Source organism: Leptopilina heterotoma, unplaced genomic scaffold (assembly GCF_015476425.1).
Source record: "Leptopilina heterotoma isolate Lh14 unplaced genomic scaffold, ASM1547642v1 Lhet_279, whole genome shotgun sequence".
In the NCBI taxonomy this organism is placed as follows: domain Eukaryota; kingdom Metazoa; phylum Arthropoda; class Insecta; order Hymenoptera; family Figitidae; genus Leptopilina; species Leptopilina heterotoma.
Window position 1 is genome coordinate 283,820 of NW_025110987.1, and position 17,005 is coordinate 300,824.

The window sequence follows — 17,005 nt, forward strand, 5'->3', positions numbered from 1 at the left end:
AGTTGATGAAGAGTGGGCAAAAGAAGCTGATCAAATTGTTAAGGTTGTGATTAGAGGAATAAGAGTCCGATGTGACTTCAACGTTTGACATTTGACCTAGTTGAGAAGAGATGAAAATGAGGTCGATGTTACTATCATTCCTACCTACACCACCCACAAATGTGGGAAAGGAATCGTTGAGGGGAATCAAATCAAAATCCTCTGTTACTTCACTTAATTGATTTCCCCTCGCAGTACAATATTCTGAGCCCCATGACCAGGAGTGAGCGTTAAAATCGCCTATTAGTATTATGGGACTGCCGATTTCGCAACATTCCAACAGATCAGACCACGTACTAGGGGAAATTTTTTTTCAGGAGAAGCATAGGAGGCGATAATTTGGAGTTTGAATTGGGTAGTAGCTATTGTTATTCCAATAGAATCAATCTGTTTCAAGATTTGTTTAGAAATCCTAATAGAAGAAACAATTAATTCTCTCCTAACAAGAATCAGCACTCCTCCTCCAGGTCTCTTTTCCTGTCGGTCTTGTCTGAATGTGGTGTAACCCCTTATCTGCCAAACTGGATTTTTCGAAGTCAACCAGGTCTCGGTAATAACTAGTAATTCAAGATCATGAATATTAAGGATAGACTCCACTTCGGTTTTTTAATTTAATATGCTATGTGCATTCCAGTTAGCGTATTCAAATTTACTAACAGACATAGTGGCTAATTTCTTAATTGTAAATAGGATATTAATTCAAATATTGACCCCTTTATGGGACGTAAACGAGTAACAATAAGTATATCAGAATACTAAACAAAAGTATCTCTAATCAATTAAGAGTAGAGAATAAAGAGGCTTCGATATATCAAGTGTTTTTAATAACCACTTGTTTATAAAAGTATTCAACAAAACATCTTAACCTATGCTAAACATACCAAAAACAAACTAAACATTAACAAAATTAAACAAATGCAAACAATAATTAAATATCCAAAGATTCTTAAAGAAAAAACTTTACTGTCATAAATAGTTGGGAATTAGGATTAATATAATACTTGAGCTGTTAAGTGAAATTAAATTATTTACAGCTTGGATCTGTTCGGAGAGGTTATGTGCTTTGACGTGTTCAGATATTTCAATCATGAGGTCTTTTGGAGAGAGAGGATTGAAATCCTTAGCAGGTTTATCTGTTTTCATGTGTCCCTGAGTACCCGACGTAGAGGGAATTGCATTATTGTTGTTATTCAATTCAGGAAGGACGATGGGATCAGAGACATCGGCTCTCTTTTGACCTATGTGTTGAAGATCAGGGTTCTCAACGAAAAACATTTTCTTAGCCTCTTCTCTGTTACAATTAGTTGAATATCTTAATTTTAAAATGTCAAATTCCATCTTGTAAATTGGGCATTCCGACGACGAAGCAGAATGTTCCTTTTCACAATTTTTACATTTTGGAGAAAGATCAAGATAAGGGTTGTGACAAAAGTGACAAAAGCGTTGACATCTGAAACAGCGCCTAGGACGTTGGATAATAGGTGTAATTTGAATCGAGAATCCCCCCAGGGTGATGAATCTAAGTATTGTTAGACAATTAAATGAAATCTCAATGCGATTCAAAATAACGTTGGATGATTCAAAGACTGGTAATTTTGGCAATGTCTTCTAATTCATCTAATGTGCTTACTCTTATAATGTCTTTAATCGATCGCTTGGCAGGGAACCAGTCTGTAAAACCTCGTTTGCGCAAAAAGGAGTCTGGGACAAAGGCTTTAAAGTCTTCTTTGGTTAGATCCTTAGAATTGGCAAGGATGTTTGCGTCCCTCCATAGTTCACATGTCACTTTAATTTAATTAATACCGCTTCTGTTAATTTTTTAGGACCGTGAATAAAACCGGATATAAAGTCTATAACGCTAATTGGATCGAGTTTACCCAGGTTGCGACCTCTCAAAGTCGATTCGATAAGTACTACAAATAAAGGGGAGCTATTCTGATTATAAAGTGATGTGGAGTTCGGGTTGATCCATTCAAGGTCATCATCATCAACAACCAATAAATCTTGGTGTTGAGTAGGAGGAGGTGCTTGAAGATGTGGTTGTTTTTGTGAGTTATTTAATTGAGAATTGTTATTAATTTTTTATTGTTTTTTTGCTACCATTATTAGATTTGTTCAAATTAGAGTTTCTTGTGGGTTCGTTTTTGTTTAATTGAGTTGTAACTGGGTTAGGATTTATTGGAGTAGGGGAGGAGTTGACATCCGGCTCATCATCTAGATTGATTTTTTTAATTGTATGATTTTAGTTTCAGTGGAGCTAATGGTACTGTTCATATCCAACTCAGGGGACGATCTCCGATCAAGTCTCTTTCTTTTTTGAATTATAGGCTTGATCGGAGAAGGAAGAGTCTCACTGTCTAAAAAGAAGTTGTTATTGTTAGTGTTATCAGAGAGAATGTCGATTTTTTGGAATGGTAAAGAGGTGGCCTGGATGTTTTCAGACCGCGGTTCAAAGCTCTGCACATCAATTAATTGATTAGTGGAACTAGGTGATCCTTGATTTCCCAGTTTACATAGTTGTTGATTCAATTGATCAATTGATAGATGTTCATTTAGCTATTGCTCTTTTTTATTCCCCTCACCATCTGTCAAGGAGAGCACTCCGCCCGTCTGTTCTTCGTTCCGATTCATGTTGTACAATTCTGTGAAATTGATTTAATATTAGTTTAACAAATCAACTATAATAAATTATAAATCTACAATTCCTAATCTCCTTCAAATTAAGCGCCTCTGTCTCATTCCATGCATAGAATAACTTAGATTTAAGAATTATAAAATTCAGTGCATAGAAAAGAATTTAAAATTCACAGTGTTTTATACCATTTTCATTCAAGAAGTTAATTTACTCTGACTGATTGCTTTAGTCAGTTTGAGGTTATATTCCTCCGCGAGTTCTAGAAACAAAAAGTTTATTTTTAAAGCACACATAGGTTAAGCAAAATTCACCCCACAAAGACAAACACAAGCATAATTTGAGATATCGTGGAATATAGCGTTCTTGAAAGGAAGCATAAGAGGTGAGTGAGGAGAGAGGAGGATTCCAAGCTTAATTCAACAAATAGCAGTAGCAGGTGTTTAAGGGTTGATCTTACTTAAAAATTTGTTGTTTCTAATTTGCTTTGATTAGCTCTGTTGTTCAAGTTTGATTTTTAACCCCGAGTTAAAATTAAACCATGTATGTGGCCCTGAAAAGGTCCGGTTAACCGTCCCTTTTCAGGGCCACATACATGGTTTAATGTAACACTCTTCAATCGGCCCTTCTTAGGGCCACATACATGGTTCACTGTAACACTCTTCAATTGGTCCTCTTCAGGACCAAATACATAACTTAATGTAAAATACAGTTTTTAATAATTACCAAATCTTTAATAGGACCTTCTCAAAACCACCTAAATCATGTTATCCGACATATTGGATCAGCCATTTTGAATTTTATAAATCAAATACCAGATTCGTAATCAGCGACCTCAAAAACCCCCGTGTTAAAAAATTAGAACCAATAATCTTGATATAATAGCACATATAATAATTTGTTTAAGAAAATTTTTTATAACTATTCTATGTTTTACTTTGTATAAATTTACATTAATTATTATCTCCAAGTATAATTACAACCATTTAATGAGATATTAAGTTTTTGTTTGTTTTATTTTTTAGAAAAAACCGTGCATATTCTTAAAAAGTCAAATTTTATCAGTATATTTGTTTATTTATAAATTAAACATTAACAAAAATAAAAATTCTAAAACGATAGTTCTCTAAAGAATTTTGTTCTGAAGAATTGAAACAAAATTTTTTTGAATCGGTTAAAAATTGTGGCCTGTACTTGATTATGAATGAAAAAATACATTTTAAACCACTGTGGCACCGTAGGTGTACTGACGGAACCCTTACGAAAACACTTGTGTGTCCGTCCCAGACACTCTGAATAGGCTGTCCCCCCTTTACTTCTACACATCTTAACCTGGTGAGCTAAAATTCGGTACAGATACGTATTTTCACGTCTAGATTACAGGAAAAATATAGCGAACCTGATTGGAAGTCATGGTTACGAACTAGCACTGAATTAACCCATTAAGGACCAGACGGACGAAAAATTTCAATTGACTTTGAGGACCTCATTATTTATTAAAATGCATATAGAAAAATTGGCACGTACAATTTTTAATGTGAAATTTACTCCTCTTTTAGATTCTGCTGTTAAAATTTGTTTATACTAAATTGTTAAAAAGTAATAAACAATTTTTTCCAAAAAAACACGATTTTTCGAGAAAAAAATTTCATTTCAGACGTATTTTTACCTGAAAAAAGTAAGTAGATACTCTCAAAAGCTCAAAATTTCGCGTTCATAGACCCTCAGCTACAAAACCCTGAAGCGACTAATTTTTTTTCAAAATGGCGGATGCTAATATGGCGGCTTAAACTAAGAAAATGACTCACATATGAAACATAGTGCTCCAATTTTTTCAAGTCACTGAAATTGCCTGAAACTCGTTACTCGGGGGTTCTTGGGGTCGCTGATTACGAATATGATGTAAGTTTTTAAAAATGCAAAATAGTGGATTCAATATGGCGGATCAGTTTTTAAAAAAATTTTTGATTCACCTGAAAATCTTTACTCGGGGAATCTTAGGGTTGCTGATTGCGAATATGATGTCAGCTTTTAAAAATTCAAAATGTCGGATCCAATATGGCAAAACAGTTTTGAAAAAAAAATTCGGATTCACCTGAAAATCTCTACTCGGGGGTTCTTAGGGTCGCTGATTACGAATATGATGTCAGTTTTCGAAAATTCAAGATGGCGGATCCAATATCGCGGATGACTTTTATGGATAATGGATCTGCCATCTTGAATTTTAAAAAACTGACATAAGATTTCTAATCAGTGACCTTGAAAACCCAGAAGTAAACAGTTTTAGGTCAATCGGGATAATTTTTAAAAAATTCTGCCGTATTAGAACTGTCATTTTAAATTTTTAAGAACTAACACCGAATTTATAATAAGTGACCCCAAAAACCCCCGAGTGACAAGATTTGATCAAATTCGACATTTTAACACTTAAAGCGCACACATACACGGAGGGAAAAAACAAAGATTTTCCCCATGAAAAAATATGCATTTAACGCGTGAAAATTATCACAGTACAAATGCAGGATGCTCACGGTTTTGCCCGGTGAGATTCTTGCAACGAGCTTAGGCCAATAAGGGCTAAGGCGTGGCCTAACTGCTAAATGCAAGAAATTTATCGGGAAATCGGGTGCAACTGCTACCTGAAAAAGACATGAATTAAAGTCACGGGAAAAGCCTTGTTTTTTTACTCTGTGTACGAATCCATCCTTAAACGGCACACTGGGTGTGCGACACCCGGGGACTTTACTGTGTGTTCTCCAAGCTGCAATAGGATATCGACGCCCCCCGTTCATATAATGCTTATTAAAAAGCGAATGCAAGATCATTCTTATTCACTTTTTGGTGCAACATAATTCTTATTCGATTTTCCGTGCAAGAAAAGGTCTTATTCAAAATTGTGTGCAAAACAATTGCCACTGACAGAGCAATAAATGTAACCCTAAATCTTCGTTTTAATATTAAATTACAATTAAATATCTGAGAATTTCAGTGCGTATCTATTATTATAAGAAACTTTAAACATGGATTCTCTCTTACGTATTAAGAAATATTTTTTTAGCAAGTGTAATTAAAATTTATATTGAAATGAAAATTTCATAAAATTCATAGTGTAAGCTAATTTCAGATTGTACTTTTTCGCATAGAATTTTGAATAAGCATTTTATTGCACGAAAACTTTAATAAGAATTGTTTTGCACTAAAAATTGAAAAAGAATGATCTTGCATTTGTTTTTCTATAAGCATTATATGAACGGGAGGCGTCGATATTATCTTTTATAAAAATCATATGCGACATTTTCGACTTTCTTTTTATGTTGACTATTAAAATGCAAACATTTTCAACTTGTTTTATTTTGTCTATAAAAATATGCAATTTTTATCTATTTTCTCTAAAAAAAAATTATGACACATTTGGTTTTGTTTCCATTTCGTTTATAAAAATTGTCAATTTTAAACGTTCTTGTTTCAGTTTTGTTTAATTATTAATTACTACGTTCTAAATAAATAAATACTATACTTCCAGAATACATTGTTTTCTTATTTCTATATTAAAACTTCTATCATTATAGACTTCAAACAGTTAACATTTATAATATAGAGTTTAATTTTTAACTAATATGAGCGTTTAATCGTTCGTGCCCTCAATGCCATATTTTCCATACAGTTAGGACAAAAAATTATGTTCGCATCATGGGCGCAAAGGTGATTTTTACGTGTAGTCGACGGGAAAAATATAGCGAACCTGATTGGAGATCATATTTGCGAACTAGGAGAGAAAAAATTTAATTTTTTCTAAAAAATTACAAAAAATGACCCTGTCTCCATACTGAACTTCTACATATCGTCACCTATTGGGCTAAAATTAGATTCACATTTTCATTTTCAATTGTAGATTTTGGGAAAATTTTAACGAACCTGTTTGGGGGTCATATTTACGAACTAGAAAGGAAAGAAATTTAATTTTTTGGAAAAAATGTCAAAAAGTGACCCTGTCCCTATACTGAACTTCAACATATCGTCACCTATTGGGCTACAAATCAGTACACATTTTCATTGTCAATTGTAGATTTGGGGAAAATTTTAGCTAACCTGATAGGAGGTCATATTTGCGAACTAGAAGACAAAGAAATTTGATTTTTCCCAAAAAATGACCCTGTCCCCATACTTAACTTCTACATATCGTCACCTATTGGACTAAAATTCGGTACACATTTTCAATTGTAGATTTTGGGAAAATTTTAGGGAACCTGATGGGATGTCATATTTGCGAAGTAAAAAGGAATGAAATTAATTTTTTTCTAAAAAAAATTTTAAAAATGAATATTTCCTACCCTTAACTTCTACATTTTGGGACATAGTGAGCTAAAAATTTAGTACACATTTGTAGTTTTACCTGTAGAGTACAGAAAAAATATAGCGGATCTGATTGGAGGTCACGCTGTCGAACTAGAAGGGAAAGAAACTTATTTTAAAAAGAAAATTCCCAAAAACCACCCTGTCCCCCTTAACTTCTAATTTGTATTTATTTCTTTTAATCAATCATATTTCTTCCCCATATATTTTTTTATAAAAAAGGAGTTTAATTTTGGTGTACGGAACCCTCCATTTTAGTGCGAGTGTAACTCGCACTTGTCCGATCTTTAAAAAATCGTCCGCCCTATTGTATCCGCCATTTTAAATTTTGAAAAACTAATATCATATTCGTTATCAGCGACCCCGAAAACCCCCGAGTAACAGTTTCTGTCGAATTCTATCATTTTTTAAAAACGTCGTCCGCCATATTGGATCCACCATTTTGAATATTGAAAAACTCATATCATATTCGTGCGATATGATACTGTTTGATGAAAATCCATAATCTTAATTATTTAAAATATTTTATTTATGAGCTTTCGCCCGACGACGACAGGCATCCTCAGATATTCAAAAACTGAAATACATGTAATTTCTAATTAAAAACTTTTTCTTTTACATCTCTAAAAAGCTTTTTTAAAAAACACAAAACTTTGTAAATAACATAACCAAAAACTTACCAAGAGGTCTCTTCAAAAAATTAAAACAAAAAACTTTATGTGAAAAAACTCCATTTTTAATAAATATTTTTTGTAAAAAATAACAAACTAACCAAGAACATTATGTTCTTGATTAGAAAATAAAAAAGTGTTAAATAATTTGAAAAACGTGTGAGCATACTTGCTCTTTAACGTATAAAAAAGTTTTTTAAAAAAACCATAAGAAGATAAAGCAGATTTGGAGTATGATAATAAAGAAAACTGCTTAATCGATAATTTCAAAAAAGAAAATAAAGAAAATTTAATTAATTAAAGAAAAAAGACAATTTGATTAATTTGAAAAATTTTTAATTAGTGTTTAGAATTAACGAATGATAAACTTGATTCAAATTGTTTATGTCAGTTTGCTTATTTACAGATTTTTGAACTTTGAGAATGTGAAACATTTCTCTAAATTTCCTGCGTCTATAATTTCGCTCACTGCAAATGATGTTTGTCGAATCAAAACTAAAAAAATGATCATTCTCATGAGCATGAGTTACCAGAGCTGTTCTTCTATTATCATTATTGCAATCCCTTTTATGTTCGCTTAATCTACTTTTTATATATCTGCCAGTCTCACCAATGTAGCAAGCACCACATTGGCAAGGGATACTGTAAACCAAATGCGATCTGAGATCGAATGGAGTATTGTCTTTATTCTTAGAAAAAAGCTTAAAAGGGCGAAAGCTCATAAATAAAATATTTTAAATAATTAAGATTATGGATTTTCATCAAACAATATCATATCGCACTAAAATTATAAATCCAAACAAAATAACAGCACTATTCATATCATATTCGTTATCAGCGACCCCGAAAACCCCCTAGTAACAGTTTCTGTCGAATTCTATCATTTTTTAAAAACGTCGTCCGCCATATTGGATCCACCATTTTGAATTTTGAAAAACTCATATCATATTCATTATCAGCGACCCCAAAAACCCCGAGTAATAGTTTTAGGCGAATTCCACAATTTTTTAAAAACGCCGTCCACCATATTGAATCCGCCATTTAAAATTTTTTAAATCTAATTTCAGATTCGTAATAGGCAATCCCAAAAACCCTTAGATACCTAATTTTGCAAATTTTCATTGCATACTTTGGAAAATAATTTAACTCGCCCCTAAAAATTGTAAGTGTATTTTCCACCCTTAAAACAGGTTTTTGGGGAAAAACAAAAGGCACGTGTAAAATATTTTTCCAAGAATTACTTGTTTGCCAAGTTTCATTAAAATCGGCGTTAGTATTTACCTGTATTGCTCTGTAAAAAAAAGAATTTGGTCTGGGAGTTAGAATTGGGACGTTGTTTCTTGAATTTGAGAAAGCAACATTTTCGAATTGGACTGATTTCTGAATTCAGAAAATGTATTGTCTTAATTGGACAGATATTTTAAACGTGAAAATAAAGAATATGACACTTCATAAGACACAAAATAACAGTTTATTGAGATGATGCACGCAATTGACATTGAAAAATACCTTTCTTCAATAGTTATTGTTAATTTTCAATTAAATATCGAGTGGCAAATATTTGATGTAGTCTCTATGCATAAGAGAAATTTTTTTATCTTTCAAGGGTAATAATAATAGTTAACTTACCGACATAAATTCAACAGTTTAAATGACGTAAAATTTGTAAACAATCATTTTCGAACAAGTTTTCTCTGCACACATGACACTTTACAAAATGTGCACACAAACCATCGATACAAATCTTCTTAGTCACCTAAATCCAAAAGTTTTTTTGTAATCCATACAGAAACAAGGTTGCAAAATGGGAAATACCACAGCAATAAAAGTCTGTTGTCATGACCCTCGATAAAGAAAAAAATTTCTCTTTTGCATAGAGACCACATCAAATATTTGTCACTTGATATTTAATAGAAAATTAACAATAACGATTAAAGAAAGGTATTTTTCAATGTCAATTGCGTGCATCATCTCAATAAACTGTTATTCGGTATCTTGTGAAGTGTCATATTATTATTTTCACGTTTAAAATATCTGTCGAATTGAGACAATACATTTTCTGAATTCAGAAATCATTCCAATTTAAAATGACCACACAATTCTTTTTTTACAGGGTGTTTTGAAAATACTAACCTTAATAACACTCAAATCAGATACTTTAACTAGATTTATATTTAAATCGAAATGATATTATTGTGTATTTTTGAAAAAAAACCAAGAATCAAATAAAACTATCAAATGAAGCAACAAAATCAATCTTCTTCAAAAAAGAAAAAACTTTAATATTTTTAACAATTAATTTTACGCAACTTTAAATTCTTACTCTTGAGTATGAAATAAAGTACCCAGATAACAAGTAAGGTTACAGCAAACTTGCAACAAGGTTTACATGCAATCTTGCAATTGCCGCAAGCTTGTCTGAGATAGAAAAATTTCCGCTGTATAGTCAGCTTTCCGTAAAAGGTTGTTGTAATCTTGCTGCTAAAGGTTCCTGCAATCTTACCATAAAAGATTGCTACAAGATTGAAAGGAAAGATTACTTCAAGCTTACTTTCAATTTGAAGATTTTTCTGACGTCCATTTTTATTGGTTATGCCTTCCTTGTTCCATTTGGAATTTAACATTGATGAGAAATTTCTGGAAATAAATTTGAAGGTGTTAGGAATTGAACCCGAATTCGACGAACGCTAACAAAAGTCCCTAACCGATAAGCTAAACAACCAACTATCAAACAAACAAAAATCTTGCCTTTAACCTGAATTCTATAAAATCATTTACATGTTAGAGGAAAGATTTTTTTTGTTTGATAGTTGGTTGTTTAGCTTATCGGTATTAGAGTCTTCGGTTAGCGTCCGTCGAACTCGGGTTCAATTCCCAGCACCTTCGAATTTATTTACAAAAATTTCTCATCAATGTTAAGTGGACGTCAGAAAGATCTTCAAATTAAAAAAATAAAAAACTAAAAATATTTTTTTTTATTAATTTGAAACTCATTTTTAAAAAATTGAAACATGCATGATACAATCTTCTAACAACCTTGCAACACACTTGCAGCAACATTACTTATTAGCATGTAGAAATGTTTAATGACAAGCTTGCAGCAATCTTGCCTTACAATCTTGTAGCAATATTTCATGGCAGGATTGCGGGAACCTTTCACAAAAATATTACAACAACCTTTCAAGGAAAGCTTGCTACACAGCGGACATTTTACTATCTTAGACAAGCTTGCGGCAATTTGAGTGCAGTAATCACACGAATCAAATAATGGCTTTCATATGCGCCATACGATATTTTTTTTTAAATTTTAAAATAATTGCTACTTTATTTAAGTGTTGAAAGTGAGCGTAACTGTCCATTATATCACAAGCAATACAAAATGCTATCTCAAAATATTAATAATTATTATGATATTTGAACAGTAAAAAGTAAGGTTATTTTATTATTATTATTGATCTCCTCATTATTACACTCTTTTGCGTGAAATAATGATTATTATTTCACTCATGGGTAAGACTCCGTCAGAAAAATTACAATTTGCATGGGGTCTTTGGATTATTCTGTATTTGGTAAAGTTGTTATATTTGATAACAAAAATAAGTGTACCAAAGGATTTTTAAAAATTTTTTAAATTGTAAAAGTTACGCCATTTTGAATTTTATTAAAAGATTTTTTTCAAATGTGAATATTTCCGAAACGATTTAACGGATTTTAATCAAATTTAAATATGTTATACTTAAAATCATGTCCTTTAAGAATTTTTCAAAAGAAAATAAAAATTTTTGTTCTTTTCAAAAAAAAGTAAAAAAAAATTTTTTGAATCGATTTATTAAGCACGGGACCGATTTTTGAGTATTTTTCAATATATAATAAAATATTCCTTATAATTTCACCTTTCATTTACAAAAAAGAAAACGATGGAGACTTTAATAGTTTTCGAGATATTGCAGTTTTTGTGGAAGCGCAACCACGTTTCAGTGCCAGCGCAGTATCTTTTTCCTGGGACGCCTCACAGTGGGATTTTTTACACTTTACTCTTCAAAATTGTCTAGAGTCTACAAATTTTATTGGATTCTGATGTTCTTGGTCTTAAATGAAAGGGGATAAAATTTCTAAGAGATCCCTTCGAACCGATTTTTGAATTTTTAATTGTTTATTTATTTTTTTGTTACTCAAAGTTAACAATTTACAATATTTTAGTTAAAAAGTACCGTTTATTTTTTAATTTTCCATTGCACAAGATGGAAATCAATTTAAATTAGTCTAGTCTGACCACCTGACAAATAATAATGCATAATACAGTTTATTTAAATTGTTAAAAAAACAATTCAAATTAACAAATAGATAACTTTGGTCTTTTTTTAAAAAAATTGTTTTTTTACACAAATTTATGTTTATTTAAGTAATGTATGTCTATTTTGTAAAAAAAGGATTTGAAAGTTAACAATTATCATTGTTATTAATAATTATACAACCAATAATCTATTTTCTTTTGCATTTATAAACATTTCCAGCATTTTTTAAACTTAAAATGTTTATATCATATGTACATTCTTTCAAAAACTTAAAAATTTTCTTATTGATTTTAAAACAATTTTAATTAACAAATAGATAAAATTGGTCTTTTTAAAAAAATTGTTTTTTTAGACAAATTTATGTTTATTTAAGTAATTCATGTCTACGTTGTAAAAAAAATGATTTTAAAGTTAATAATTATCATTGATATTACACGGAGAAAAATGAAAATTCAGATTTCGGACTGAATATAAAACAATTTGAATGATTTGTATTATCATAGGAAGAAATATTAAATTTTGGTTCTCTATCCTAAAAAGTTTAGTAACGATTTTCAATGAAGATCAATGCTAAATATCTTAATAAACGCCAATAGTCTTCTTTCAACAAGTGCAATCAAATTCCGTAATTAATTCAAAGGTGAAAAGAATTAGGTACAATTATTATTATTTGCATTTATTTTAATTCAGCTACTCAATTGTTACAAACTTTGTATCAACGTTCACTTAAACGGGGACTGTTCTGTGCGAGAGTCCTTAGATTCATTCCCAAACAGTTTTTAGGAATGCGAAACTCTGTGGCGCGCCTGCGCCCGCGTTTGTTCAGTTTCTTCGTTTTTTATATACACGGAAGTCTCGGTGTAGTTCGTAGTGTATTAATTGTTTCAATTAATAAAAATTTTAGTTTTAAATATAATAGTGAGTGCAGTTTTGTAATAAAGTTCTAGTGTTATAAATGAATGCAGAAGAATATCTATGTGAAATGTTTGATCTCATTTTGAGGTTAGGTGTGTGTTTATTTTGTTTTTAGCCGGTTATGCAATGCCTAATTGTTATTATATTTTATTGTAATGTTCAATTTAGGCAACTAAATGTAAAGTCTAAAATGAAATAATATTTAAAAAAATAGAGAATACTTTGAATTTTAAAAATCTTCGCATTGGAATTTTTGTTTAATCTGTAGATAAATAAATAAAATCTCTTTCTTTAAACGTTTTAAAACAGATCATTTTAGTAAAAATGGCAAAGGACTTGTATTTAATTTTTAAAGAGATTCTACGTTTAAATATCTAAAGAATAATAAAAATCCTAGTGAGAAGTTTTATAAAATTCAAAGTATTCTAATATTTTCAGTTGTTTCATTTTTCGATTTTATATTAAGTTTCAAATTGAATATTCCAATAAAAGTAAATATTTTGACAAATAAAAGTAATAATGTAGGTTACTAGAAGATCTGCTCACATTATATTCAGTATGGGACTCGGCACTAGACTTGCCTTGGACTCCGCCCAGAAGCGCCTATCAATGTGTTTAGTCTGCTTTGTTCCGCGTATAAGTGTGCATAAGAACGAAAACATTTTAAGCCTATTGACGTGCTTTAAACCTTTTACGATTCATTTCCCTGTTTTCTATCCTGGAGCCGCAAAGGTAGACAAGTTTGGGAATGAAATCTAAGTTACTAGCGCTGAACTCCACAATTTTCAATCGGATTTTTCTGCGTGTAACAATACTCAAGTTATCCATATTTAAGTAGAGCTTTTAAATGTTAAACTCGTTCAAAAAGGTTTTTTTTTGCAGAAATAAGCCATTTATTTGTTTATAAAGTTAATAATTTCTTTATAACAAATGTAATTCTTTAAGCTAATAAATTTTTTAAGTTTTTGAAAGAATGTACATATGATATAAATATTTAAAGTTTAAAAAATGACGAAAATGTTTATAAATGCAAAACAAAAAAAATTATTGGTTATATAATTATTAATAACAATGATAATTGTTAACTTTCAAATCATTTTTTTACAAAATAGACATACATTACTTAAATAAACATAAATTTGTCTAAAAGAGCAAAACAATTTTTTTTAAAAAAGACCAAAGTTATCTATTAAAGTAACAAAAAAATTAATAAACAATTAAAAATTCAAAAATCGGTTTGAAGGGATCTCTTAGAAATTTTATCCCCTTTCATTTAAGACCAAGAACATCAAAATCCAATAAAATTTGTAGACTCTAGACAATTTTGAAGAGTAAAGTGTAAAAAATCCCACTGTGAGGCGTCCCAGGAAAAAGATACTGCGCTGGCACTGAAACGTGGTGGCGCTTCCACAAAAACTGCAATATCTCGAAAACTATTAAAGTCTTCATCGTTTTCTTTTTTGTAAATGAAAGGTGAAATTATAAGGAATATTTTATTATATATTAAAAAATACTCAAAAATCGGTCCCGTGCTTAATAAATCGATTCAAAAAATTTTTTTTTACTTTTTTTTGAAAAGAACAAAAATTTTTTTTTTCTTTTGAAAAATTCTTAAAGGACATGATTTTAAGTATAACATATTTAAATTTGATTAAAATTCGTTAAATCGTTTCGGAAATATTCACATTTAAAAAAAATCTTATCAAAAAATTCAAAATGGCTTAACTTTTACAATTTTAAACAAGTTGTTCATTTCATGATCATTAAGCTTCCTCAATATAATATATACCAATTGTTTAATTTTTTATTTTAGAATAATTATTTTAAAGTGTTAAGATAAAATGTCAAAAAATACAAAATTTCAATTTTTTGTGAAAATTTAAAATATTTATTAATTCTATAAATTTTGATAAAATATATACTTTATATACATTAATCGATTCGTTTTTATGTCAGGAATGCAATTTTGACAAGAATTAATAAAAATTTTAATATAGAAAAAAGTTATTTCAAAAAATCCAAAAATTAATTTTTTCAAAAATTAAAAAATTGTTAAAAAAAATTTTTTTTTAGATATTTTTGAAAATCCTTTTGTCTGATTTTTGGTATTCGTGATCGTAATACACCTACAGAATTTAATCAAAATCCGTCAAGACGTGTAAGAGAAAATTTGTCCACAAGAATCGGTGACATACACACACACACACACACACATACATACACACATACATCCGGACATTTGTTCCTCTCGACGAATTATGTATACTACACTTGAAAATTTGTAAAAATAATTGGTTCTAAAAAATTCGGAAATCGACATCACTATAAGGCTTCCTTTATGAGGAAGCAAAATTTTTAAAAATCCTTTGGTACACTTATTTTTGTTATCAAATATAACAACTTTACCAAATTACAGAATAATCCGAAGACCCCATGCAAATTGTAATTTTTCTGACGGAGTCTTACCCTCAATCCATTATTATCATTGATCTTCTCATTATATCACTCTTTTGCGTGAAATAATAGCTCTAGTGAAATAATGGACAGTTTAGCACACTTTAAACACGTAAATAAAGTAGATATTGTTTCAAAAATTGAAAAATTCAAATATCGAATTTCAAAAGTAGCACTTGCAGAAAAATCACCCATATATTAACAAGAAATCTGAATTTTTAACATTTTTAGAACCATTAAAAAATAAAGAAGGATTACACTTGCATTTGCATTATTTTTCAACAATTTACTGTTTATATTTATTGTTAGTCACAAAAGGTTGAAGAATTACTCTTAATAGGGATATTTTTTTTACAAACTCTATAAAATATTTAAATTGTTCATCTCCCCCGGACTTACCATATAAATAAGTTTTAATGATTGCATAAATAAATGAAAATACATTTTTCAGATTCTTAAATATGAACCAAATGAAAGATTAACAATTCCGGAAATAAAACGTCATCCTTATTTTGCAGACGTCGATTGGCTGAAACTTTTGAATACTTAATTTTTATTAAGTTATTAAGTATTATTTTGTTAATAAGTCACACAGGGAGAAACTTTTCATACCACTATTTCATAAAACTGGTCTCAAATTTGAGTACGTCACTGTTTCAGTGTGAGGAAAAGTGACTCCTTGACCGTTTGATATAAATGAACTGTATATTAGACAGCTGTGATTTTGTAGCGGAGAAATTAAAATTGAGCTTTAAGTATTTCGGTTTAAAAAACACTTTTCTGAATGTAAGCGTTAATAAATGAATAAATAACACTGGGTTATAAAAAACGGTTGATGTAGTGTTTACTTAAAAAATTTTGTGTTTATTAAAACTTTAGGTGTATGACTGAATAAGAATATAACAAAATTTTTTTCATTCGGTCTAAATCAGCGATAAGTATGTCACTGATTCCAATTAGCGTATATGCGCCGTGAATTAGTGAAATTACACTGATTAATTAGCGCATAAACGCTGATTGAAATGAGTGGTATACTTATCGCTGAGAATCAGTGAAACGCTGATTCAGATTTGGAGAGTACAATATGTGTACAAGGTCAAGGAGCTGCCAAGCTAACAATATATTACTTTAACTTTGAAAGGCGTTTTTCTCAAAACTGTGTTATATGTAATTATATGTAATTGAACTTCCATTTCAAGTTTCGGCCCTGTTTACAGCTGTTGCATTATTTAAATGTGAAAAAAATAATAAAAAGTGTTCTAAATTATTATATGTTATATAAAAATTAAGTACAATGATTAAAAAAGTATTGAAGTAGATTTTAATGAAAAAAGTTAAGGACGGAGCACATGTGAATTATTTTATCAATAAGTTATTTTTTATAAATTAATAGTTTATTTAATTTTTATTCTATTTTTACATTCAATGTTTATAAAAACAATAAATGAAAGTGTCAGAGGTAACTATTAATTGTATTTTTGATATTTCATCAGCGAATAACAATACATGGTCAACAAAACCTTACCGTGCAACCAACTCTTTTTTCTTCCTTTAGTTGACTACTTTCTGTACTGCAGCCATCTTTATAATTTTTCCACTATGCTGTGTGCTTATACGTCTAAATTTGACACTAATATTGCACTAGA

General features: G+C 30.0%; 1 protein-coding gene across 1 annotated transcript in view; it reads left to right on the forward strand.

Moving 5' to 3' along the window:
• LOC122504129 (ribosomal protein S6 kinase delta-1) overlaps positions 1–16,709 on the forward strand; it is a 175,482-nt gene extending 158,773 nt beyond the window's left edge. Inside the window, exon 6 of the mRNA XM_043615060.1 lies at positions 15,811–16,709. Within this exon, the coding sequence (XP_043470995.1) occupies positions 15,811–15,909 (99 nt within the window). The 3' untranslated portion in view covers positions 15,910–16,709. The remainder of the gene's footprint in view (positions 1–15,810) is intronic.
• The last annotated feature ends 296 nt before the right edge of the window (positions 16,710–17,005 follow it).